This window comes from Trachemys scripta, chromosome 17 (genome assembly GCF_013100865.1).
Source record: "Trachemys scripta elegans isolate TJP31775 chromosome 17, CAS_Tse_1.0, whole genome shotgun sequence".
NCBI classification, from domain to species: Eukaryota; Metazoa; Chordata; order Testudines; family Emydidae; genus Trachemys; species Trachemys scripta.
Window position 1 is genome coordinate 12,239,481 of NC_048314.1, and position 24,890 is coordinate 12,264,370.

General features: G+C 38.4%; 1 protein-coding gene across 8 annotated transcripts in view; it reads right to left on the minus strand.

The window, feature by feature from the left end:
• The window catches only part of CDK5RAP2 (CDK5 regulatory subunit associated protein 2), a 101,860-nt gene that overhangs the window by 65,560 nt on the left and 11,410 nt on the right, over positions 1-24,890 (minus strand). For all 8 annotated transcript variants that reach the window (XM_034793351.1, XM_034793353.1, XM_034793354.1 and 5 more), the window contains exons 6-14: positions 23,438-23,561; positions 20,522-20,676; positions 18,018-18,180; positions 16,104-16,157; positions 15,575-15,694; positions 14,828-14,920; positions 12,282-12,500; positions 6,082-6,252; positions 4,946-5,119 (exon numbers count right to left, since the gene is read on the minus strand). In XM_034793351.1, the coding sequence (XP_034649242.1) occupies positions 4,946-5,119; positions 6,082-6,252; positions 12,282-12,500; positions 14,828-14,920; positions 15,575-15,694; positions 16,104-16,157; positions 18,018-18,180; positions 20,522-20,676; positions 23,438-23,561 (1,273 nt within the window). The remainder of the gene's footprint in view (positions 1-4,945; positions 5,120-6,081; positions 6,253-12,281; positions 12,501-14,827; positions 14,921-15,574; positions 15,695-16,103; positions 16,158-18,017; positions 18,181-20,521; positions 20,677-23,437; positions 23,562-24,890) is intronic.

Sequence of the window (24,890 nt, forward strand, 5' to 3'; positions counted from 1 at the left end):
TTAGAGAACTGAAACCTAACAGCATGTAGATTATTAATAAAATGGCGCATGTAGTTCAGACTAGAATAGTTTTAGGAGATATGAACACCACAAGCCTCATGGCACCAGTCAGGACTGTCGCCAGTTTGTTGTGACCTGTAAATTCAACTGGCTAGCTAGAAGTTAGATACAAATGAACCAAAATGTGAAGAAATGTTGTTACTTTTCTGAAAATCAAGAAGGATGAAGAGACATAGCATGATCCACCCTCTCCTTTTCTGTCTACTATTACTGTCACCCCTATACAAGGTGTAGGAGTGAATTATTCGAAGCAAATCCCCAAAGGTTCATGAAGAGTGAGGCAGATATGTAACCTACATCCTAGCCTAGACTACTATGTTATTGGAGTTAATGAAACATTAAACCTCTTGACATATAATGTTAGAGCAAATAAGTTAGTGCAGATAGCCGCAAGACATGTAGGATAGAAATATTAAACTTTCACTCCAAGACTATGTAAGGAGGCAACCTAATCCATTCAAGTCTGAAAATCCATTGCTAAGTAGAAATGCTAGAGGACTTGGAAGGCTATTTCCATCTAAAGATTTCTTAAATGGCAAGTGATGGAAGGAAAGGATATATAAATTTCCACAGTAGGTAACACAACAGCATAGTCACAAGAGTATCCCATTTCTTCATGTAAGCAAGAGAGAGTTTTCTAACAAAATCGAGGTCATTTGGGAACGTCTGCAGGTTGAAGTTTTGATTGATTTCAATTGAGAGGAGGCTAGAACCTACGCTTCCCCACTGACTAACTCCTATGTGACTAGGCACCCCAGAGGTTGGCAGCTTCCTCCAAGGTTGCACTGAAATGAGCTCAGACAAACCCTAGTGGAGTGTGGAGCCCTTAGGAGAGTGGCGCTGCCAGATATCACCGAGTCCTCTGTCTAGAGAGGAAGAATAGCATAACAACTGTTCCTATTGGTGACTCTTCTTGGTACATGTTATATTCACAACAGTTGGAAACGCCGTAAGGCTGAGGGCTTGAAACACCAGTCTCTTTTTTCTGCTCTGTAAGGCAGAGCTATATATGCATGAGAGGTGTTACTCCATTGGGAGAAATTCCTGTATAGGGGAGTTAGTCAATGTGTAAATGCACTAGCTATGCCCATTTCAATCATCAGGCTACATGCAGGGTAGTGAACAAACAGCACATTTAAGAGTGATGATGCATGGACATCAACCTCAAAAAGATGGTTCTTTTCAGCAATAAGCTCACTTCACCAAAATCAGGAACTGAATCACTTCCCTGGTAATGCGTTTACAACTTCAGCTTCAACAAGCTGAATGCAATGATTGCAATGTGCTGATCACAATTTAATAGAGAAGACACATGTTTAAAAAAACATGTCAACTGCATCACTTTCCACAATCATGATGACTCAGCAACAAAAGTGCACACTGCATCAATTTCAATAGTTGAGACACGTCTGCAGTACTGCAACAACTGCCTCAATTCCAATTCTCAGGGCACACATCAACAGCTATCCTCGAGCCATATCAATAACTTTGGTGCACTGACTATAATTCTCTGACTACCGTAAATTAAACACCACAGTTTTATGCACACAGTATTCTTCAATTCCCTGATCACACAGTATTAACTCCCTAAATACTGAAGTAATTAGAACAAAAGACAAACAATGAGCTGATGACAGGATGTGCTTTGTGTTGGCCGAGAAGTCAGTTTTACCATGGGGGTATCGGCTAACGAGATTTCCTATTTCCGCATCAAGTGTTGTATAAAGTAGCTCGCTTTCTTGGAAAGGTGCATTAGCACAGAAAAGCTACATTACAATAATTATACAGATTTTATTTACACCTACAAAATCAATTTAGAGTTAAAAACGGATACCTCTGTGCCCAGTTACTGAAGCACATGCTTTACAAAATGGGCACCCTGTTTTAACACCAGAGCCTGGAAGCATAACTAAAGGATTGAGCAAGAACCTCATCTCATAAATTCTGTTGCTTTTGTTGGTACTAAATTGAACTGCAAAGTTTGGAACAACTGAATTAAAATATATGTGTGTGACAAATGGCCCCACTAACAAGGCTGGGTGGAGAGAATGGGGAAAAGGGCATTAAGTACAGAAATAACAAATATTTTCAAAATGACATAGGAGTCCATTGCATTTCTGCATTCTCTAGTGGTAAACCCCGCAATGCATCATTCTGAGACTTCACAGATATCAGAGGAGTCCGCAGTTGCATGACTAACCTAATTACCAGTGCACACATTCTCTCTCTCCACTAGCTCACTACTGTGGCTCATGAATCCAAACTTCAATTAGAAACTGCCTTTTATCTCCCCCATCCTGGCCAAGGCACCCAGCAGTGCTTCAGATGAGTTGCTTTAAAATTTATCTTTACTTTTTTAAAGTAAAAAGATATTAAGAGCTAAAGTTGCAGCACCTCCCAAATTAGTTTCTTAAACTTTAAAGCAGCAGCTAGGCTAAAATATGGGATTTAGTGTCTTGTATTTATTGGTGATGAGATTCCAACTGCGCACTTGGCTGGGAAATGGTGCAGCTCTGTAACTTCATCAAAGAGGCCAAATCAGCCAATGAGAACACAGCTTTGGATAATCAGTGTCCAAAGACGTACTATTAATATGCCATTATGGGCTCTTCCAGGATGTGATCTTAGACACTGGTGGAGCGGAGAGGAGAATGGATTTTGATTAGGTATTGTTCTCAGTCAAGGAGTGAACTAGCACAAGAGAATGGATTAGTGATTAGAAGTTGGCATTGGGTCATTACTATGCATAGCTCCATTTGTCATTGTTCTCGTTTCTGGCTGTACACCTGTACGGGACGGTAGGGTCAAAGAGGGGGCAGTTAGTTTTCATTTTCATTAATTCTATACGAGTCCATCATAGATTCATAGATTCTAGGACTGGAAGGGACCTCGAGAGGTCATCGAATCCAGTCCCCTGCCCTCATGGCAGGACCAATTACTGTCTAGACCATCCCTGATGGACATTTCTCTAACTTACTCTTAAATATCTCCAGAGATGGAGATCATTGTAGCATCTTACTTTTTCCTCATGGGGGTAGCTCTGTGAACGAAGCGTAGTCGGCTTTGTTCGATGCATTTCTCTTGCAGATAACTATAGAGGCAAAAATCTCTGAATTTTCACAGGTTTTATTTTTTCTACTTATGGGTTTGCTGCATACTGTAGCCAACACTGATACGTTTCCTCAATTGTGAGTTTACCACACATCCACTAAGTCCCAGTCTGTGCTTATGTGTCCCCTACTAATTCATTTTGGGTTTGCCCAGGGCAAATGGTGTTGTTACCCTCATAGGGAATTAATTCAACAGTCTACATAGCACAGCAGGTGTATGTCCTTGAGCAGGTTTCACTAATGAATGGTACTGTGAAACAAGTGAAGTGATTACTGCTTCTATTTAACTGCCCTTTTGGAGATCTGAATTTAAACAGTTCTCCAAAATAATAGGAAAAAGACAAGAAACTTAATGTGTGCCTTCAAATGAAGCCTATTTGTTCTCTACCTGCACAGGATAAAAGCACTAAAAGAACAAAAACATACATTGACAGAGACAGTAGGTAATGTCTCACAATAGGATTAAAAACTTCACATCTGTATGTGATTGTTTTGCTGGTACCAGAGTACTATATATAGTAACCAAAATGTATATACTATGATTTTGTATTATGACCTCAGGTTTCTGGCGACATCTATAAGCCATCCTAACTCTTCTTTATATTGTCAAATGAAAGAGACAGCCATGTTATCTATCCATCCTCCAGTTCTCACCACATGTCCCCACTTCAGAAGTCTCTGTACTAGTTTCGCTTTTAACTTAGTACAGTATTCTTTCCTTAAATTTACCTTCATTTCCACCTACATCTCCCGCCCCAACTGTACACAAAATTCTTACTTGACTGCTCCTTTTGTCTCCTTTGCTCACTCAACTTCGTACACTCTTTCCTCTTCCCTGTTAGAAGTACACCAAGCTCCCTTCTCCTCCTCCTTCAGTAACATATCCAAAAACCTAAATGTTCAGTGAAATATTCCAGCCATAGTGACCATACAACTATCTGTTCTGCGTTATACAGAATTTTGCCTGCTTGTGCCTTCAGATTTTAAACTGTTTGGGGGCAGACTTGTATTTTCACATAATTCAGTAGTGTTCAGTGCAGAGTATGCTTATGGTACTATGTAAACAATAATAGTAATATACACTTTTAAGACCTTGATGTCAGCTATTAGAGAAAATATATGATGAAATGATTAATCAAGGGCTGGTTTCTTTCCTCCTGCCACACAAAAGTTTCATCAGTTGCACAAATTATAATAATCCTGAACTGAGTTAATTTTAATGGGTTAATCCTGGTTTACACTGGCTAATTCCATTACCCTAAATTATAATGGGTTGATTCTATTACCCTATGTCAGTGTTTCTCAATTTGTTGATCACAACCCCCAAGAGGTCAAAAAAGGTCACAAGGTATTGAAAATTGTATTACGTTTCAAAGCAAAGAAAAACTCACTCCCCCACTCCCTTATCCTTCAAGGTTATGTATTCTCTCTGTCAACCTTGTCTTTCTAAAAACCTGGGACCAACATGGTTACAAAAGCACTGCAAACAGCCTCTTGAAACACACACAAAGTAGAGCCATTGTTATCAAAGATACATTTTTTACTCTTACATATACTATAAAAGGGGTCTTTTATTTTGTTTTTACCCTCCAAAATAAGGGCTGTCAAGCTGAAAAGATTGAGAAACACTGCCCTATGCTATATAGGTTAATTACAATTTACCTGATCCCACCTTTTTGAAATCAATGGGAAAATCCCTAGTGATTTCCAATCGGAGGCAGATCAGGCCCAATGTTTCTATTTATCTGTAGAGGCCAAGGTTGAGTGAAACTTACCTCCAACTCTTTGACAATCTTGATGATTGACTGCTGAGACTCGGAAGCACATTTTTCCTTTATTAAGTCTTCATTCTTCAACTCAAGATCTTCTTTAGCTTTTAAAAGGTTTTTACACTTTTTAATAAGTCCTTGAAGTTCTACATCCTTTTCTTTAATTGCTGCATCAAGTTTCTAGCGAAACAAAATAATGCATGTAATGAAAATCCTGCAAAGCTTACTAATACTAGTGCAAAAAATGTATAACTATTAATACAAACTTCAAAAGCAACTTATTTCAAGTACATTCTTTGTTGTCTGGTGAAAAAAAGTCCAATGCAAAACCACAATAGGAGAAAAAGATAGCATATTGACCCTCTTTGATTGCCCATTAATGTCCAAAATGTTCAAAATTCTTTTATATTTAAATAGTTAAATTAGAGAGCATAGAAAATGCCAAATTAGCAGCACTGATACACTAAAGTATGGTACTCAGTTTGGGCTCAATCCTGTAAGGTGCAAACACCCTCAATTCCTACTGACTTTGCTAGAGAGCATCTTTTATCCACAGAACAGGTTTAAGCAGGAGCACTACAGGCATCCCTGGAGCTGCCCATCAATGTACCTTAGCCCCGGTTTGAAGGAACTTCCTTATAAGGATGAGAGAGCAGTTCAGTATCAATACCCATTCCTTAACTTCTAGTTTCTGGGGAGCAAATTGAAACAGGTTACCAAGGGAGGGTGTGGATTCCCCATCACTGGAGGTTTTAAAGATGTGGTTAGAAAAACACCTGTTCTGCCTTAATGTGAGAGGATGGACTTGGTGACCTCTCAAGATACCTTCCAGCCCTACATTTCTATGAATACCCTTGATGCTTTGGGACCTTTTAAAGCACCTCGTTACAACAGCAAAATCTCTACATGAACACTGGCAAAGCTTCCTCCCTCCCCCGCCCTAAATTTCATAAACCCTAATAAGAACTCTTGTTGAAAGCGACACAGCTATGTATCTATTCTGCAAATACAATATTATAAAAAGTAGAGGATTATCATGAAAATCAACAGTAATTCCAAACAAAAATGGGATTTTGTAATCATTCCTCATACAAAATCAAGTGATAAGTTTTCATTTTTCATTTCAGCTTAAGTCTACCTACCTGAAGCAATAGATCCTTTTGATTGACACTGTCTGTTAGTCGCTTGATAACTAGTTCTTGACTCTGCAACTTCTGATTGCTTTCACTCAAAAGAATATTGTAATGATGTTCCACTGCTTTTTCTCTCTCAATCATTTCACCATGTAATTTCTCTAGCTGATTTCTAAGGTCCTACAAAAAGATGAAACTGAATATTTAGAAAATCAGCTTCACAAAAAACTTGAGTGACAACCCATGTTATTAGTTTAACTTTCCATTGCTTTAAATTACTCCTATCACTGAATGTTCTAAAGAATGTATCTAAGTCACTGTCTTCCTTTTAGCATCTTAAGAATAAAGTTTAGGCAATAAAACTTTAAGAGTGAGATGTCAATACTGTCTTACATTAATCTATGGTATTATTGTCTTAATGCCTTTCCTTCAGAATAACTGGACTCAAAGGCAGTAGAAAATCTCTCTCTCTCACACACACACACACACACATTTTGTCACTGTCAGTCAGCATGAACATTCATTTCTTAAATCAAAGCAATTTTATGCCTTTGCCAGAAATAGGAGAAAATGGCTTAGTGGTAATTCAATTTGTCATCTTTTCCTTCTTCCATTCACACCATAGAAATCCTTGCACTACGGTTGTTTTACTAGTTGCTCTTGCATTAACCAAAAGGCAGAAGTGTTAAAACATTTCCCTTCCCTTATGGCATGAGCTTTAGACACCAACCAGGGAAGAACAGTTAGTCTTGTGATTAAAGCACTGGAGTGGGCTCCATAAATGCTTCCTGTGTGACCCTCACTTACTCTCTCCGTGCCTCAGTTTCCCATCAGTCAAATTCATGTCTTGTCTATTTAAACTGTAAGCTCTTCAGCACAGGGACTGTCTCTAACTGGATCCATGTACAAGGGCAAGTATAATGAGACCAGGATCTTGGTTGCTGCCTCTAGGCACTACTGTAATACAAATAATACTACCCCCTTATTTTGTCAGAGAGACAGTCACAAACTTCCATATGTTCTACCTATTTACATTCCTAATTCTCCTATCAATCATTTCCCTTGTCTGTTTGAAGTCCTTCATCTTCAGGGGAGGCTATATGTGGGGTCAAGAGGGTGCATCCCATCAGAAGTCTTTGGGCAAAGTGTGTTTCAAAAATGACATATGTCCACTTCCTAACATTTGACCACTAGCGGGATCGATCCTGAAAACAATGGAACTATATATAGGAGAGTGTTTGCAGGATCAAGCACTAGCACGGTATATTTTATTACTAGACAGATTCCAGTCACAGTATGGAGGAAAGAGGCAGCGTAGGACAAGGGAACAAAACAGAACGGTAATTTGGTTTCTCAGTCTTCCTCTTCCCCCCACCCTACTTCCAGCATCAGTCATTAGTTGCTTCCATGTAAAATGATCTGTTTATGGTGATTTTGCTACAAGTTTCAAGAGTAAGAAGGGAAGGAGGGGCAGCTTGTGTCCTATAGTGGTCTTGTTTCTATATTGGTCTTGTTTGACAACTCTTATTTCAAAAATGTTCAGTGCAAGGATTGTATAATAGAATGGAAGAAGATGCCTACCAACAAAAGAGCAGTTGTCAAAAATTGCTTTGATGTCATTTAAAAGATACACTCGTTTGCGTTACTTTAACCGTTTTTAAAACCCCGTAGAGCCAGATGAGTTTTACGGAACACTAGCTTAACTTTCATTACTAAAGAAGTGTATGCTCTAAATATTTTGCATATTGCACACACAGTAGTCACCCATAAAGAACATTTATCCAGACTGGTATTTAACACATCACAGTTACTTCTATTCTAAGTATAGAGAAATAACAATGGTTATACTTTAGTGGCAATCTGTTTATTAAGTTGTGTGTGATTTTCTTGACTTAATTACTTGCTTTATGGAAGTTCACATCAGACCCTTATTTTATTTTTTTTTGTGCATTAAATACCAATTATTTACACTGCCTTTTGCTTTACTTAGCTGAATATTGGCACTCACTTTAAGAAATCACTAATAGCCACTTCAGACCCCAAATCTGCAAACTAACTAATGCAAGTAGTCCAGCTGAGTTCAGAGGGATTACGAGCTTGGAGTAGAGACTATTTAAGTGAAGACTGCAGGATCAGTCCCAAACTTTGTGTTTGCTGAAGGCATACCACCATCGCTCTCATACATACACTAGTCCTCAAATGCATGTCCATTTCCACCTAGTTAGTGACCATTAATACAACTTCCAGGGTAGGGACAGAATGACCTTTTTGAAGGTGGTATGAAATTGCCTGACTGTAGTTGCCTTCGGCTCCAAGTTATGGAATTCCTTATTTGGGTCACATCAATCATGTTCATTTGCAACATGTAAATTGGCATTCAAGGCCTGACTGAAGAGCTATGATTTTAGTGATGCATTCTATAGCTCACACCTTGACTTTAATTTTTGCATTTTTCCCCACTACATTTGGAGACTGACTGACTGATCTTCATTTTGTTTTAGGCAGCTAAGACTTTAAAGTTAAACACTTGTGATCTAACACTCTCCTAGAGCCCAGAAACTTATTAGCTTTGATAAAGAAGAGTCAGAGACAGCTTTATGGAGAGAAGTCGTAAGCAGGCATGGACAGAAAAGAACCTTTTTCCTCCTCCTTATATGATCTAAAAAGCAGTACTTGTCAAGAAAGGCACAGAGACTGCTTCCTCCCTGGAGTAACAGATATTAATGGCAGGGGGGAAGGGGGAGATTTTGAATGGACAATATGTAGTGTAGTAGAATGTAAAGGATTCTATGTGTCCATCTGTAGAGACAGTAGTGCAGGCCATGAGATTTCCAAATCCTTGCTAGACTAAGCCATGACCGGAACTGAAAATTATTTTCTTTGCATAGGCTAGGATTCTATAACACACAAAACTACCCCTCACTACAATAGATTGCTTGAATAGGAGAAAGTCTATTGGTTTCTATACACTGAGTTACACGGATAATATGGTAGCTACAGCCCTTTACAATGCTTTCTGCCAACCTCTGTCTCAAGGGATTTTTTCTATGATTAATGATAGTTAGTTGAACTTAGAAAAAATGAATCTGAAACATTATAACTAATATTGGTTGAACACAGGAGTACCTCCCCTCTTTGTCAGATGGGGAACAGGTTGATGAATAATTAAGGCTTGAAGCCTCGAAACCTCTCTTTCAGTTTAATTTCAAGAGGGAAGAGCGGGTGGTAAATTCTGGCTAATGAGTTATTGTGCACTTCCTAACCAACTGATCAAACATGACTATAACGGAGAAATATACCTTAATTGCCTGTATTTAGAACAGGATAGAAAAGCTACTTAACATATTTCACCATCAGAGTTTGAACAAACTCATGGATTTTGAATTTTACCTAATATTGAGACCATGTTGTGTGTGTGTGTGTGTGTGTGTGTGTGTGTGTGTGTGTATACATACACACACACACACACACACACACACACACACGATATTTAAGATGTGTTGATCTTTATTCCTGGTCATTCTATAAGAAGCACTTTGTTAAACAAGGTGTATCTCAATAGTTGATTGTTTTAGCAACTAAACTAGCCATAGCTGATAATGTTGAGATACTGTCCAAAGATAGTTCCCGCTTAAAGACAAAAAAATAGCAGATGATTAAGTGCCAGCTAATACATAAGGCTGGGGTGGTGTGTTCTTTTGTTGTTGATGTTCCTGTTTTGTTTTTAATTAGTTGAAGCTAGCTACAAATCCACTGAACAAAGAGGATATGAAAGTAGGACAGAGTAGCCATTTTGAAGCAGTCCCTATTCCTATTCATCATGAGGAAGATCTTAATGATTTATGTTGATGGTTTGGGTGAACAAATTCCAAGTCTTTCACATACTAAACTTAACTGATCTTTTCCACTTTTTCCAATACACAGGCCTACCCCATACTCTACCAAAATATTTCCTTGATCATTCTATACTGCCCAGGTCAGAAGTTGGGTGGAGGCACCCCTCATGGGCCTCTCTCTTTGACACAATCCCACTAGCTTGTTTTGATATTGTTATTTACAGAAATAGATAATGATTATTCTGTGTGAAAGGTCATTAAAAATATCCCAAACACCTTAAAAAACAGGAAAGAGATGAAATGGCATCTAACTATGAATTTGGATAAGGGGTCCTATACAGTTCAGGTCCATTTTGTTAGTTTTATGTCTATTTAACTGTATGCCAGGCCATGTGAAAATAATAATAGAACAGCTTTTTTAAGGCTGCTCACATAAAATGTTTGCATCAGATTGAGAAACAGAAAACCATTTTACTAAAGAGCAAGATATTATAGCATACATTTTTACTCCCACATACCCTCTACTCAGTGAGCCACAATTCACAGGCAATGTTAGATCCAAATGTACTTGCAGCTCCGCAACTGAAGCAGAGGTGGTGAAACTACCTAAGAGTAGGAGTAGATCAGGGATGTCATTTTTAAGACTGCTCATCTTTGGGCAGGGACACTTTTCCCCAAGGAACTTAATCACGTACATGAAGAACTTGGCCATAATTGAGTCAAACAGACTTCTCCAAGGGCTGTAACTATGTGAATCCCCCCTCAAAACTGTCCTTCCTGTACACATTTATATTCCAGCTCCCTTAAGAGAAGATGAAGGTTGTGGGTAGAGAAGACAGTTGAAGATAAAATACTTTAAATCAATAAAATGTGCTTTTTATGGCTGTTGTAATGACAGGAATCATCCATTCTCTTTTTTTTTTTCTAAACTCAATACACTGAAGAAATTTCAAGGAACAGCAGGGACAGAGCTTCTGCGATGGCAAATGAACCGCACCTGAGATCAAACTAAAGCTACAACTAAAATAAACGGATATTGTAGAGAAAAATATATATTGTTTACAGGGAAAGAGACCCCTCTACTGGATTTAGACAATATTGCAAGAGTCTACTGCAAATTTCGTCTATAATTGGTGCAGTGAGAGGCCTTTAATAATTGGAGTACAGTGCCCCCAGCCGAGAACATTTAACAGTGGCAGAAGCTGCTCGAATACAGAGCATAACCTCATTGACACCTTCATATGACTAGCCTGTCACTATGTAACTATACACCCTTTAATAATAAACAGAGTTCAGTCTGTCTGTGCAATCTTTTTTGTCTACAGATGCAAGCTCATTCCGTCTTCTGTGTAATTCAACATGGCTCAAGGTCAGTCCTTGCTGAAAGGCAGCAATAGGGATTTTTATGAGTTGACCATGCCCAATGGAGAAAGCTCAACCCCTTTGTTCCTGCTGTTGTCAGAACAAACCAGCCCTCACTGAAGCAGCAGGTGAGAAGATTAAAATAAAATCCACATGAGCAGACACACAAGTAGACAAAGTTGTGCTTTAAGCTAGGCACGCAGCACGAGGCACAGCTTTTACTCAAAATAAGGAAAGATGGAAACCTGTTCTTTCACTTTGTTGCAGGAGCCTTGCTTTCTGAAACAGAATGTGCTAGTCTAGACAGGAAAGCAAGGTGAAAGGTCCTAAAGTAGAGAGCTGCAGAGAAATTAACAAACAGACACAGCACTTAAGGCTTGTTTTGGATTGTGAGCAGCCAATCCTTTGTTAATGAGATTTTTACAAATAGAAACGGAAATTAAAAAGTACAGAATTTACAGAGAACAAGATGGGATGGTAAAAACAAGCAAGAATTCAGCTCAAGGTTGTAACCCTTAAATAATTTGCTATTATACTATAACAGGGCTGGAAAGAAAATAGTTTAAATTAGAGTAGTGTAATTTAAGATAATTTACAAAATATGTAGCCTGACAGATACGACAAAATTATCATAAATGTACACTACTAGAAAAATTAGAGATTCTACCTACAGGAAGATTGAGAGACTGTCTAAAAATTAACTTTTTTCCATTTACCACTTATTTACTGATTTTATATAGGACTCAACCAGAGGGCTTTAATTAAAAATAAGATCTGAAGAACATGCCCCAGTCAGTTAGAACAACTTAAAAGATACACCCCCAAAACTTGTCTTAATCCTCTCAGCCATATCGTCCTGAAGACTGACTTTGGACACTTGCATTTAACTTTCAAAACGATTCAACTGAAATTTAGAGCGCAGAAGTGAATATATTAGAAAGGAAAGACATGCTAGATTAAACTTCATCCACTATTTAAAAAAAAAAAAAAAGAGAAAAATGTGATAACAACATTAATGGTTTTGTCGCCTCTACTCTTCTGTAGTTGTGCTTCATCCAGTTCTCTCTCCATTTTCTCTCTCTCTAGAGTCAAATCATTTAGCTCTTGATCAGTCCTTTTAATCCTCCTTTGTAGTTTACGGTTCTCTGTATCTTTTGTAAGGTTTTCGGAACGCAGCTCTGCGAGGAGGGTTTCTTTTTCCATCAAGAGAGCTTGATAATCCTCAGCACCCTAGAAGAGAAAGCAGCATTCATCATCTGTACATGTGCTTTATGAAGCTCAGAAGTCTACACTCCTGCCTATTTTTCTTCCCCTTTCTCCCTCCAACATTTCATTCAACTTGCAAAATTCAGTGCAATATCAATTATCCAAATAGCATAGGAACATTACCTTCTTTGGGGTAATTACGATAATTTTCAGTGTAATAAAGGCCTTCAATGAGATCCAGGTTGGGCTAACAAGTAATTCGGTAACTTAAAGTTTAGACAATAAAAGTTGAACTGCAAAGGAGTCTAGAGTGAAAATGAGAATAATTTGGGGCTTTTGGAAGTGATAATAGTACATAAAGTTTTTCACATCCAGGCTATCAGTGGTGACCAAGTCTTAAGCATGTTGTGCATATCAACTGGAAGGCAGTCGCTGTTCACTTCAGATCATATAAACCACTGTAGTTGGCCTCCTTGTAATGATCACAGCAGAAATGATAATGAAGGAATGGGCCATGCAGCTTGATTTACTGACTGACCCAGAGCAGAGGTCCCTTCACCGCAGTGTTGAAATTAACTGGCAAGATAATGAGGGGAAAGGTTCGCTTTGCCACCCACCATGCTACGTTGGTTCTGCAGACAGGAGAGTTTAGTTTTCAACTTTATAAAACTAACACCCTTCACAAGACCAAAGTTATAAAAGGAAGGGTGGACGGACTGTATTTCACTAAATGGGACTCTACTGGTGTAAAACTGAAAGGGTTCCAACATGTAAGCCATATATCCATTCAGAGGCCAAAAGCTATTTGTTACAGAACTGGGGATAACAGTTTATATTTACACCAAGTTTAGTGTGTTGCTTTTTTATTTTAAACTTTTTTTCATTTCCGAGATCAATTTATAAAGCAATACTAATTTTTGAGCTAAAAGCTCCTGTTTCATTAGATTGTGACTGCTTCAATTCAATTCAAAGCAAAAATGCCAGCAGCCACTAAGATTCAGGCCGTTCAGGGTATATCTACAAAGCAAAGAAAAGCCCATGGCTGGCCCATGGCTGTTGACTCAGGCACATGGGACCCAGGCTGCAGAACCGTTTCATTGCTGTGTAGACTTCTGGGCTTGGGATAGCGTCTGGGCTCTAGGACCCTGCGGAATGGAAGAGTCCCAGAGCCCAAGCAAGCTCAAGCCACAGGTTTGTCTTTGCTGTGTAGACATATCTCAGTAGCTTTGGTGCACATACATTAGCACATATAACACTCCTGCGTCTCTTTCCACAGAGATCAGGAAGAGAAGGAACCTCATGACGGAACATCATTTTCTGTTTTTAAATGAGTGAGTGTTATTTTAGTTACTCACTTTGGGAATCTGTGTTTTATTAGTTTTTGGATTGAAGAGAAATGCACAAACATAAAAGATAAGATGTGATTTTTGGTTCTGTGAACTATTTTGAAGTCCAATATTCATTTTACAAAAGGCCTCCTGTTCCATAAAATGAGCCCTTTATATTGCACGAACTAACAAAGTCCTTTTCTCCTCTGCACACATGGAAGTTATTAACGTCCACTGTTTTATTACAAACATTCCACTGTTCTAAAATAAACATTTCACACCTATTACAAAAAACAAAATAAAAACAAAAACACCAAGTCTCACACACCCACTCCTAGTCTGCTAATGAAAAGGAGACAGCTGTGTGCCGTCACCACACTTATGGCAATGCAGCTCAAAATCTTTCACTATCTTCCCAAGTGGTCTCATATACGCGAAGAGAAGAAACAACAAAAGAACTCTTCAAAAACCCTCAAGAAAGACTTCTGTAGTGGATGAGAAGTTACCCAGCACCACCAGTTGAGATTTGAGAGGAAAGAATTTGAGTGGCCTCTATCTTCCCTGGCATGGTCCAGACTAGTGTCAACACATGCAGTACATTTTTATTCAACTCTTGTGAGATCATCAACAAATTTAAACTGATCACTGGAGTTTACCAAAGCTAGTGTTTTTTTTCTTCCTACACTAAGTAAGAAAGCTCTACAACACCTAAAAAATGGAGTTTCTATCCATGCCTCCATAATATTGGAAATTTATGAAAATCTATTCTTATTTTACATTTAAAGATGACTCTTTTTAATTTAATTATGCATTCTCACAATTGCTATTAAGAAAAAGAATTGAGGAACAAGATAGTAATGAGACAGCTGTACTTTCAGTGTTCCATAATTTAAACTGAATTACTTTAGGCAATTTGCTTAACAATTAGAACAATTAAACATTTTAAATTAGTTTTAGTTTCCTCACCCAGTGCACCTTCTGCATGAAAATATTGAAAAGCAATTGAAATTGTTTGTATCTTACCTTGAATTTCTGGATCTGAGCTTTGTGTGTGGCCTCTCTTGCCTTAGCCAATGAAACATTTAGTTCTTCAATTTCAGAATTAAGTTCTTCATTCTTCAGACAAAAGAAATACTCATGGATGCATGAATACAAGTATCAAAAAAGTGACAGTATCAAAACAAAGATCTTTCTAAATGGGCAGAGCTGGATAATAAACTATCAAATTGTTTATTCACCCAAACATAAAAAAAAAAAAAAAACTTCATAAAACACTGAATGCCCAACTGAGCTTTGTATGTAAAGAAAGCAGTACAATAACTATACATATAAGTTCAATAACTTGTGCTATATGTCCACAATGTTCCACAAATATCTGACCTTCATTTGAATGTGGCCCCCCACTACCCTGGCTTTTGTTAATATTAAGCTCATTCTCACCACACATAAGGTATTATAGCTTGTGACTTTCTGCCAGCTCTACAATTGCTTCTGAGGATTCAGTAAGAAGCTCTCTCTTCCCATCTCTCAAGAGCAAGTGTATCAGTTCAGTCATGTATCTTTTTTCCATGGCCCAAATATCAAAACTCCAGCTATCACACTCGGATTTCAAGTAGCAAACATGACCTACAGTCTTCCACAGAACTGTTTGGATCTGCACTACTGGCCTGCTCCAAGGCCTACTCAAATCAACTGAAAGACAGTGGCTTCAGATGGATTAATTCCTAAATTACCTGGATACTTCTAACCAGAAACATACAATCAACATACCTCTTTTTCCTTTGTTTTTAATGCAAGAGTTAGACCTTGAATGGTTTTATCCCTTTTCAAACCATTTTTCTTTTCAACGCTAAGCTCATTCTCCCTCTCTCGTAGTTCTTCTTGAAGAGACTAAATAGATTACATTAGGTTGCACTAAGTTAAAAAGTTCATACTAAAATACACCATAAATGCACATTATGTATTAAATGCACTAGCTCATGCAGTTCTTACATCTCATTAGTCAAACTATTAAAGCAGACTATAGACCAACTCTAAGATGTCTCCTTACAGATCTGTGACAGGAATATGAGGCAGGAAAGCTGATCTACTGGGATGGGCATGAGTATCAAGCATACTATCTACTTTGCTGTTTGGAAATAAACTGTCTCCTAATATAACAAAAGAAATTTTGCCAAAGGTTCTGCCTTAATCCAATTTGAATTACTAACTCTTTACGTCTAAGAACACATACGAGAAAAAAAAGACTCCCCAACATATATGTTATAAATGTTCAAAGAGAAACAAGTTTTAAACATACCTGGATTTTTTTTTCAAAGCAATTTTTCTCATTTCTAAGTTCCATTTTAATAGCCTATAAGAACAGAATAGTTGTCACTCTGAAGTAAAAATACTTTAAGCTTTTGGGTACCATCATTAATTATTAAAAATTAGACCGTTAGTACTTCATATACAGACTTTCTTTTGGAGCTTGTTAATAGAAGTATGCCTCCAAACCAAGTTAGTTAATAAAATGTATAGTTATAGGACTCCAACATTATGACAAAACTATATTGTAGACATCTAGAAAACAACTCTCCCACATGAGATCTTTCTACAGAATTGTACTATGGAAAACTAAAGAAAGCCATGTTCCTTGATGACACATGACAACTCTGCTTGACAAGTTAAAAAAATGCATTTTTAAAGGGGCAGTTATCTATGACAGCAGGGCACACTTATAAAGTCGATTTACTAAAAACTGATCCATTTTAAGTAAGACTTTTTGGGGGGTAATTTCCCCCCAGAAAAGAGAGAGATAAGCAGCAGCAACTTATACTTTTACATATCTTTAAGACAGGGGTTCTCAAACTGGGGGTCGGGACCCCTCAGGGGGTCACAAGGTTATTATATGGGGGGGTCGCGAGCTGTTAGCCTCCACCCGAAACCCCGCTTTGAATCCAGCATTTATAATGGTGTTAAATATATTAAAAAGTGTTTTTAATTTATATGGGGGGGAGGGGGGTCGCACTGAGAGGCTTGCTATTTGAAAGGGGTCACCAGTGCAAAAGTTTGAGAACCACTGCTTTAAGAGGACAGTGCAGTAAAGGTTATTTATTGTACCAGTAATACTAGTCAAATCTCTCTCATCACTATTACACCCTGAGAAAAGAATACTGTTTCTAAGGTGGATATAGCCATGGTCACCTAATAATAAAGGAACTGATTTTGGCCCTCATGCCATAAACTGATTTTAAAAGAACTATGTTAAGCCTGATGAACCTCAAAAATGATATTCCTGATCAAATCAAGCCAGGGTAGATTTTCTGAAGGTTTCAATCCTTTCAATGAGTTTCTATAAAGAGCTAGAGCTCTTCTGAACTTTTAAGTCCACTGCTCAGACTGAGTCTAAAAGTGCTCTCCTTTCTATTTTTTGATTTAGGGCCGAAAGGAGGGAAAGGTACTGTTTTATATTGATTGGAACATAAGACACTATCTTGAGCAGAAAAACCCAAAACCTACCAAGGATAACATTTCTTAGAAGCTTGACAGCTTCCATTATTTATCATTTGGAGTCTACCATCAATCCTCATTTATGGTTTGAGGAGAGCCCTGAAGACCTCAAACTAGCCTTAAGACTTGCTTCTGTTTTCCAATATTCAAGATAATGTTTGACTTTCTCCACAAGGCACGTAAAATAGACAGGTGACTGGTAGATAGTTCCCTCTGCAGAATTTGGGGGTTGGCCTTCTCTATTTCCATGAGACCTGGTTAGGCCTACCTCTACTATCAAAGCCTCCCATGCAGATCACAGCAGTGAAGAGATCATTTTAACTTTCATGTGATATTCTGTATCACATAAGGAAAGTTCTCTATTAAGGGGGAAAGCCTTAATAAGAATTACATGCCTATTGGCTTCAGCTCAAAACATCTAGCAGATTATTTCTGGATTTCTGTTATGAGACAGTGATATATTAGGTGTTACAGAATTGTGTAGAAAACAAAGTTACCACCCAAAAATGAAAAAAAAACTCTGATGTGACATCTAAACAATGAAAAGCATGAAGTGTAGTAGTGCTCAACAATGGCTGCCAAACCTACAAGGTGACCAATGAAAGGAATTTGGGATGGAGGAGGCCTCTAAAAAGTTAGCTTAAGTCACTTACTTACAGTTATCCTTAAAACCTAACCATGGGAGATTTGTAACAGTCAGATTTTCAGTCAGTTTCCTCACCTCTATCTCACTATCTTTTTCATGCCTCAAAGCAACAGTAAGTTCTCGGATTTTTTCTGCAGGTAAGTTCCCATCACAAGATTCACTTTGAGACTTTTCCTCCTCAAGGTGCTGAATTATAGCTTCTTTACTTTTCAGAGACAGAGTCAGTTGCTCTATAAGTCTAAAAAATTACAAAGATGTGGATATTAATTTTGCATCGTCTAAAACTAAATACCAAACCATTGCGGTAGATTTTATGGGAGGCCTCCCGTAGGACAAACAGCACTGGTAACATTTTGGAAAGCACTCTCAAATTACCAACCCCTCTCTTTCCCTCCATAGTAACCAGAACATTTAAAGCAAGCAACTAATAGAATCAAATTAATTTTTATTTTTTAGGAACAATACTCTCCTCAAGTACTGGTAAGAAAGTAAAATGCTTAACCCTTTCATCCTAACGTTTTCCACATGAACAGTGCTGTATCTAAATGCTCTCTAATATTTAAGAGTCATCAGTACAGACAACTTCCTACCAATTTCCATATTACACACACAAAGTAATGAATGGTAGAACACGTATAGATTAAAATATAACTGGAAGGAAGTATGTAAGCTAGAGCACATATTAGAGTCCTAATGTCTTTGCACAGAATGTGATGACAAATGTCAGTGATAGTCCCTTCCTTACTCAAGTGCTTGTATTGCATCTAACTTGCTTCTACTGATTTAATAAAATAAAAAATAAAATAAAAAACACAACACAGTTGAATTTTCAGCCCCATTTAACAGCAGTTCCAAAACCACTGTCCATGGACCACCAGGAGTCCACAGAGGTCTTCCTGATAATCTACAAAATAAAATCTTTTGATCAAATAATGGAGGGATTGGGAGTACAGGTAGGTCCAACAGATGCATTCTCCAATGAAGTGGTCTGCAGACTAAGAGCTGGAGATCCACTGCTGTGTAGCAAAAGCAGTGGATCACCACCAGTGTTTGGTGGAATAACACTTTGAAATGTATCCTCAGAGTTGTGGTTATAATTCAAGACTGAAGTTCCTAGACTCTTACATTGCCAAACCCATGCACAGAGAATATTTCAGCCCTTACAGTAAACTTTCTCCATTAGTTCTCAAGTTTTCTATGCCCGAAAGTATTTGTGCTGATCCAGCATCCAAGCATCTATCCCTGGTAGATCAATGCAATACTGGACCATAAAAATTGAGACATTCTGATTACCTTGTTCTCCCACACTTTAGCAGCTGCTCTCACAGAAGCTACTACAGTTAGAAATTAGTGCTTTACTCGATTTGAACATCTCAGGAATTATCAAGCATTTGTTTCCAGGTCAAGGGATTCAGGACAGTAGCTGGTAAAATCATGATGGATTTGAAGTTGGGAGGGCCGGGGGGAAGCAGAAGCAACATAGTATTCAGTACAGCATGATTTAAGGTAAAGTATCAAGACTTATTAGGGCAAGTGAATGACTTATGCCACTAGAGAGTTTGGATTCACAATTTTCCAACTGTATAAAACATTTATATCTGACAATTTATGAAATATCACACCTAAACCTGCCACTAGTCCAGTAGTCTGTTTTAGACACTACTCCAAGAACAAACATAGGAAGTTAAAGGACTCAGACAAATGTAACCTTCCACCTGTTAGTAGTGTGGACCAACTGTGCAGTTTAGCATCCAAGAATCAGAAGAGACATTCTTTACAGTTAAGCCCATGAAGACAGAGTTTAAGAGCTCCCCTAGACTCTCACTGACAATTGAAAACTTTTCCCGGGACCTCTGCTGACTAGATATACATTTTTATCACAGATATTCACAGAACCTCTGACATTTTAATTCTGAAGAGGAAAAATGCACAGAACCGGATATTCCTTCCTCCCTCCCTCCCTCCCCCATCCCCCCAAATTGTCCGCACGTTCACATTGCCTCATGGTCACCAACTCATGATTCAGGCACTTTTCATCTCCCATCAATTCAAAGACCTCCAAAAAATAACCAAAGTATTTACAGTCCAAATTGCTGCACAATATTTTCTGTTTCTGCTAGAATTACTAACCTCAATGGACAGGTCAATGGGATTGAATAGCATCTGAACACTATGAAAGGAGGAAATGGGTACAAACCTACAAATCATAGCCCCCTTCCCCCCTTCAGCAATGGCTCAATAAGCATATTATTCTTGCACACAGATAAAAAGCAATGTGGCCACGAACATGCTTTAAAGCAGGGCATGCGTTTCTAGGTCACATGCCCTTACCCACTCTTCATTTTCAGACCACATTTAAGGCTCAATTTTCCTATGAAACATGTAGCTTGTAACACTGGTTGCTGTGTTTGATCAACAGCTCATTTTACAACACTTGTATTAATGCTCCTGGATCTCAGATACATCTGAGGGTAGGATCAAGCCCTTAAAATCTATTTCATATTGACTGGTTTGTTTTTATCACCTTTTAACAATTAACATTTTCCATTAGTTAAAAGGATTACCAATAGAAGTCTGACCTGTCTTTTTCTGGCAGTTCTGTAATACTATCCAGCTCCTTCAGATGTGTATTTGTAACTCCAGAGAGTTTTTGTTCGACAGCCATTCTTAGAACTTTCTCCCTCTCTGTCATTGCAAAGGCTTTTTCCACTTCTTCTTGGGCAGCTTTAAGATTCTGTACTCAAAATAAACAAGCATAATGCATTGGAACATTAAAACAAAATGTTCAGCAAGTTCTTCCATGCTACATTTCCCTTCCCAACATTGTATATGGTCAATCATTAAGTAAGTTTAACATCCTTAACATATTTTGCACCTCTAGTTCACCCTTCACTAAGATCTGCAAGTGCTCTATAAACATTAATGAATGAACCCTCAACATGCACCCGTGAGTAATGAGTATACAATCTGCATTTTACAGATAAAGAAAATTAGGTATAGAGAGGTGAAGAGACTTGCAACAAGTATGTAGCGGACCTGGAAACAGAACGGAGTTCTCCCAACTGACGTGCTTTGCTTTTTCCACCAGACAATGCAGGCTTATCCTACAACTCTTGAACTTGAGAAATAAATATTTACAATCAAAATCAAGGCGATGTTAAATCAAGGAGATGTTTTACTCTGTAAAAAATCAAATCGATATTCATAGCTATGATGGAAGCAAAAAGTACCCTTTCCAATATATATTGTCCGCAGTATTCATCAAGAACTGCTATCAACACACACTGTCCACAGAGAGAATTTTCTCCCCAACACCAACCAAAACATAGGCAAGATCTGTTAAATTCTCACCAAATTCTTCAGGAATTTTCTGAGGACGTTGGCTGTGATAAAGAGAATATATACTCTCCCAGAGTACATGAAGCAACTGATCTTAGTGGTTATGTTGAAAATAACCAAACGGCTGGACTACTTTCTAACATATCCTGTAGCCAAAGACAACACTGTCTTTGTCTCCCTATGTACTTCTCAATCTTCCTTACTCCCCCCATTCTCGCCTTTGTGCCTTCTGTGAGCATTTCTCCCTATGCCCAGAACAGTCTCCCTGTTATCTGCCAAGTAAACTCGTCTTCAATTCGCTGCTATTTAAACAAACAAACAAAAAAAGCGCCTCTTTAGGAAATCCTTTATCATTAGTAATGCTCAGACCCGTCCACGCCTGAAAAGTTGTTTTGTGTCTTGTGTGTGTTTACTTTTAAATCAAAACCTCTTCAGGACAGAGAACATGGCTTGGCTATGTCCTTTGAAGCTATGTAAACTTATGGTGTCATATAAACATATCACTAATAATATTCCTATGTTTGTCTGATTCAGAAGCATAAAGAAAATTAACCTCAGAGGCCCACACTATTCTTTCCAAGTTGTATGAAAACACTAAAATAACCTTGATATTAGAATATTTGCCAATCTTCTGTCTGATGAAGTTCTAGGCAAACAATGGTCTGATGGATCTCTTTGGCACTGAGAGGATTCTCTCCATCCACTGACATTAAGTTAATAACACCAGCAAAGTGCAAAAGAACTCTCTGAGAATACAAATGTTAAGATTCCAGCAAACTAAAGGGAAGGTTGGAGTGGCTGCTATCCCTCTGAAGGAGCTCTCCCCCTCTAGGGATACCGCTACATCATCCTAACAGAGAACACAATCCTGAAGCTCATAACAATTCCTCTTAAAGTATCTCTTTTTTCCTGAGTGGGAGAGCATACCTTTGGAACATGTCAGACTGCACCAAGTATACATCTTTTGGGAAATCTTTTCTCAGAGAAGGAACCCGCACCCACACACAAAATCTCACCCCCCTGGACAAATTATACAAGTTCCAGGTTGTGATATGTTATCAATATATGCTGTATATATATTTCTGGAACTAGGTACATGCATTTCCAGCAAAGGGCACTTAATATAAATTTGTTTGCTGAGTGGTTCTGCCTCCCTTCTTGATGATGAGAAAGCATTTTTGTTTGGGGGGTGGGAGGGGATGGACTATCTGAGAGCTCCCAATATCTGGCCACTCAGCTGTGAGCACATGTCCCAGAACCGCAGGTTTTATCATAAGTTAGTTGGGAACACTTGGGCAAGCCCCTTGTTAATCCTTCAGAACCATATCAATGACCAGTATTTGGCAGAGGTAACCTGTCACTGCCAGAGGAGTTCAAGAAAGTTTTGCTAAGATACCTTCTCAGAGACACACAAATTAATGTGCTACCAGACTCCTGCTGCAGTCAACACCTGGCAGATGGGATGTCATAATCCAATTCCCACCAGCACCAAAGCAGATACTGGAGTGGAAGACGAGTGAGTGAAATTCAAGAAAGTACTTCTCAATCCATCTTTCCAGAAATAGGTATTGCAGATGACCTGTCACAACTCAGTCACATATACTGAGCACAGACTTTAGAAGTCCCCATGTCACAGACTCATACTGGTATATAAAGGTCTCTAACACCAGTTATGGGGCCTGTGGAATGACACCACCTCTTGCAGCATGGTTTCACTTTCCTAACAAAGCAGAGACCTTGCTGGCAAGACCTTTCAAAACCCAATTCCCCATTACCCCAAGTATCACGGATAACCTTTCACCTCTCCTGCAAAAGCCTACCTTGCAAGAGATGGACTCCCCAACCCCAATGAGGAGATAATATGCCTTGTTCTAAACAAACCCAAACATCCACTAGAGGAGTAAGTACTTCATAGGGCTCTGCCCATCTTCCACATTCCGAGATTTCATAATATTTGACAAAGCTTCCCCATTCATGGCATTTATTCTATTTTTATTCTGGCTATTTTTCCAGTGAAGCTGAAACAGCGGCTCTGAAAGCAGCATTTAAGCAGGTCACAACGCTAAATATCTCAGCTGAGAGCATAAAGGCACTAGGGAGCTCTGCACAGCAGAGTCAATAACTAATTCAATTACTCTTCAATATTGGAGACTTGCCTCTTCCAAAAGGTTTATTCTGCTGGTGAGAATTTCTTCCACTTGTTGTACTTTCTTATGAGCCTCTTCTTTCACGCGCTGTATTTCAGCATCACCGCCTTGAGCCAAGCTTTCAACCGCTTTACTGCGGGAACAAGATGTAGAAATCTCCACGTTAAAAACAAAAAAAAAGAGTGCGGATCATGCTCATAATTAGTGCTTGTACTTTTGAGAAATAACAAGGTAATTGGGCAGCTTTCCTGTTTTTACATAGGTGACAGACACTGTACTAGCATGATCAGATTATGGTTGCACAGTATGACGCACTTAAAGCATGGGCACGCAGATTATATAGGCAAAAGGATTCCAAGGTACCTGCATGTTACTTTACGGATTAAATATAAATGTCTACATTTATAGAACAATGATTGGGGTATTGTCTCTGCTTGATGTAAAGCAATGAGAGTTCTCCACACAAGTCTTGACACAGTTGATAAGAAAGAGCCGTTTATCATTTCTTTGATAATATATACACTTCTACCCTGATATAACGCTGTCCTCGGGAGCCAAAAAAATCTTACCGTGTTATAGGAGAAACCGCGTTATATCGAACTTGCTTTGATCCGCCGGACTGCGCAGCCCCCCCCCGGAGCACTGCTTTACCGTGTTATATCCAAATTCGTGTTATATCGGGTCGCGTTATATTGGGGTAGAAGTGTATAAATATGATAATTTTTTGAAGCTTTAAAAACATCAAGATAGTATCTCAAGCCTCTGGCAATGTTAAATTTCTACAGAAAGCAGCATTACAACAGAAAATGAACTAGTTGAAGGGTACACATATATATAAATCCCTACGCAAATTCTCTTTTCCCTAGTTTTCAATGAGTCTTTTTTTAAAAAGTCTCAGGACTTTGTGTTTCTTACGTAATGAAGTGGCAATCCTACCTTTATTGTGCTTTACCTATTATTTTTCCTCAATTCTGCTTCCTATCATGAGCTTCAGTAGTGCATGCTTCCCTACACTGACCAGCCATATGCCTTGACAACGATCTGGACGGACCATATTTAAGGGTAATTGGGCAATTCAGTCTTCGGGGCCCCATTAGAAACTTGGCCTCTTTCAGGCTGCCAACAAGAGGACTCATTAGTGACAATTTGATACTTTGTGAGGTGAACTACACAGAGACCTAAATTCACTGAACAGATGCCACTTAGCAACTGTTAGGTAGTAACAGCTTTCAGTCACTACCAACCTAGATTGGTTTTCAACCAGGCACCTGGAGGTGAAGAGTTTTATATCCAATTACCAGTCCTCCCAAGCCATCCAATTTTTCTACAATACACATCTCTTCCAGCTTATACATAGATACAGTAACATTCACAATCAAGAATCTGAACAACATACTGATAAAGTCAGAATCAAGTTAAATATGCACTGGATAATATCAATTGGAAGAGCTTATTCTCATCA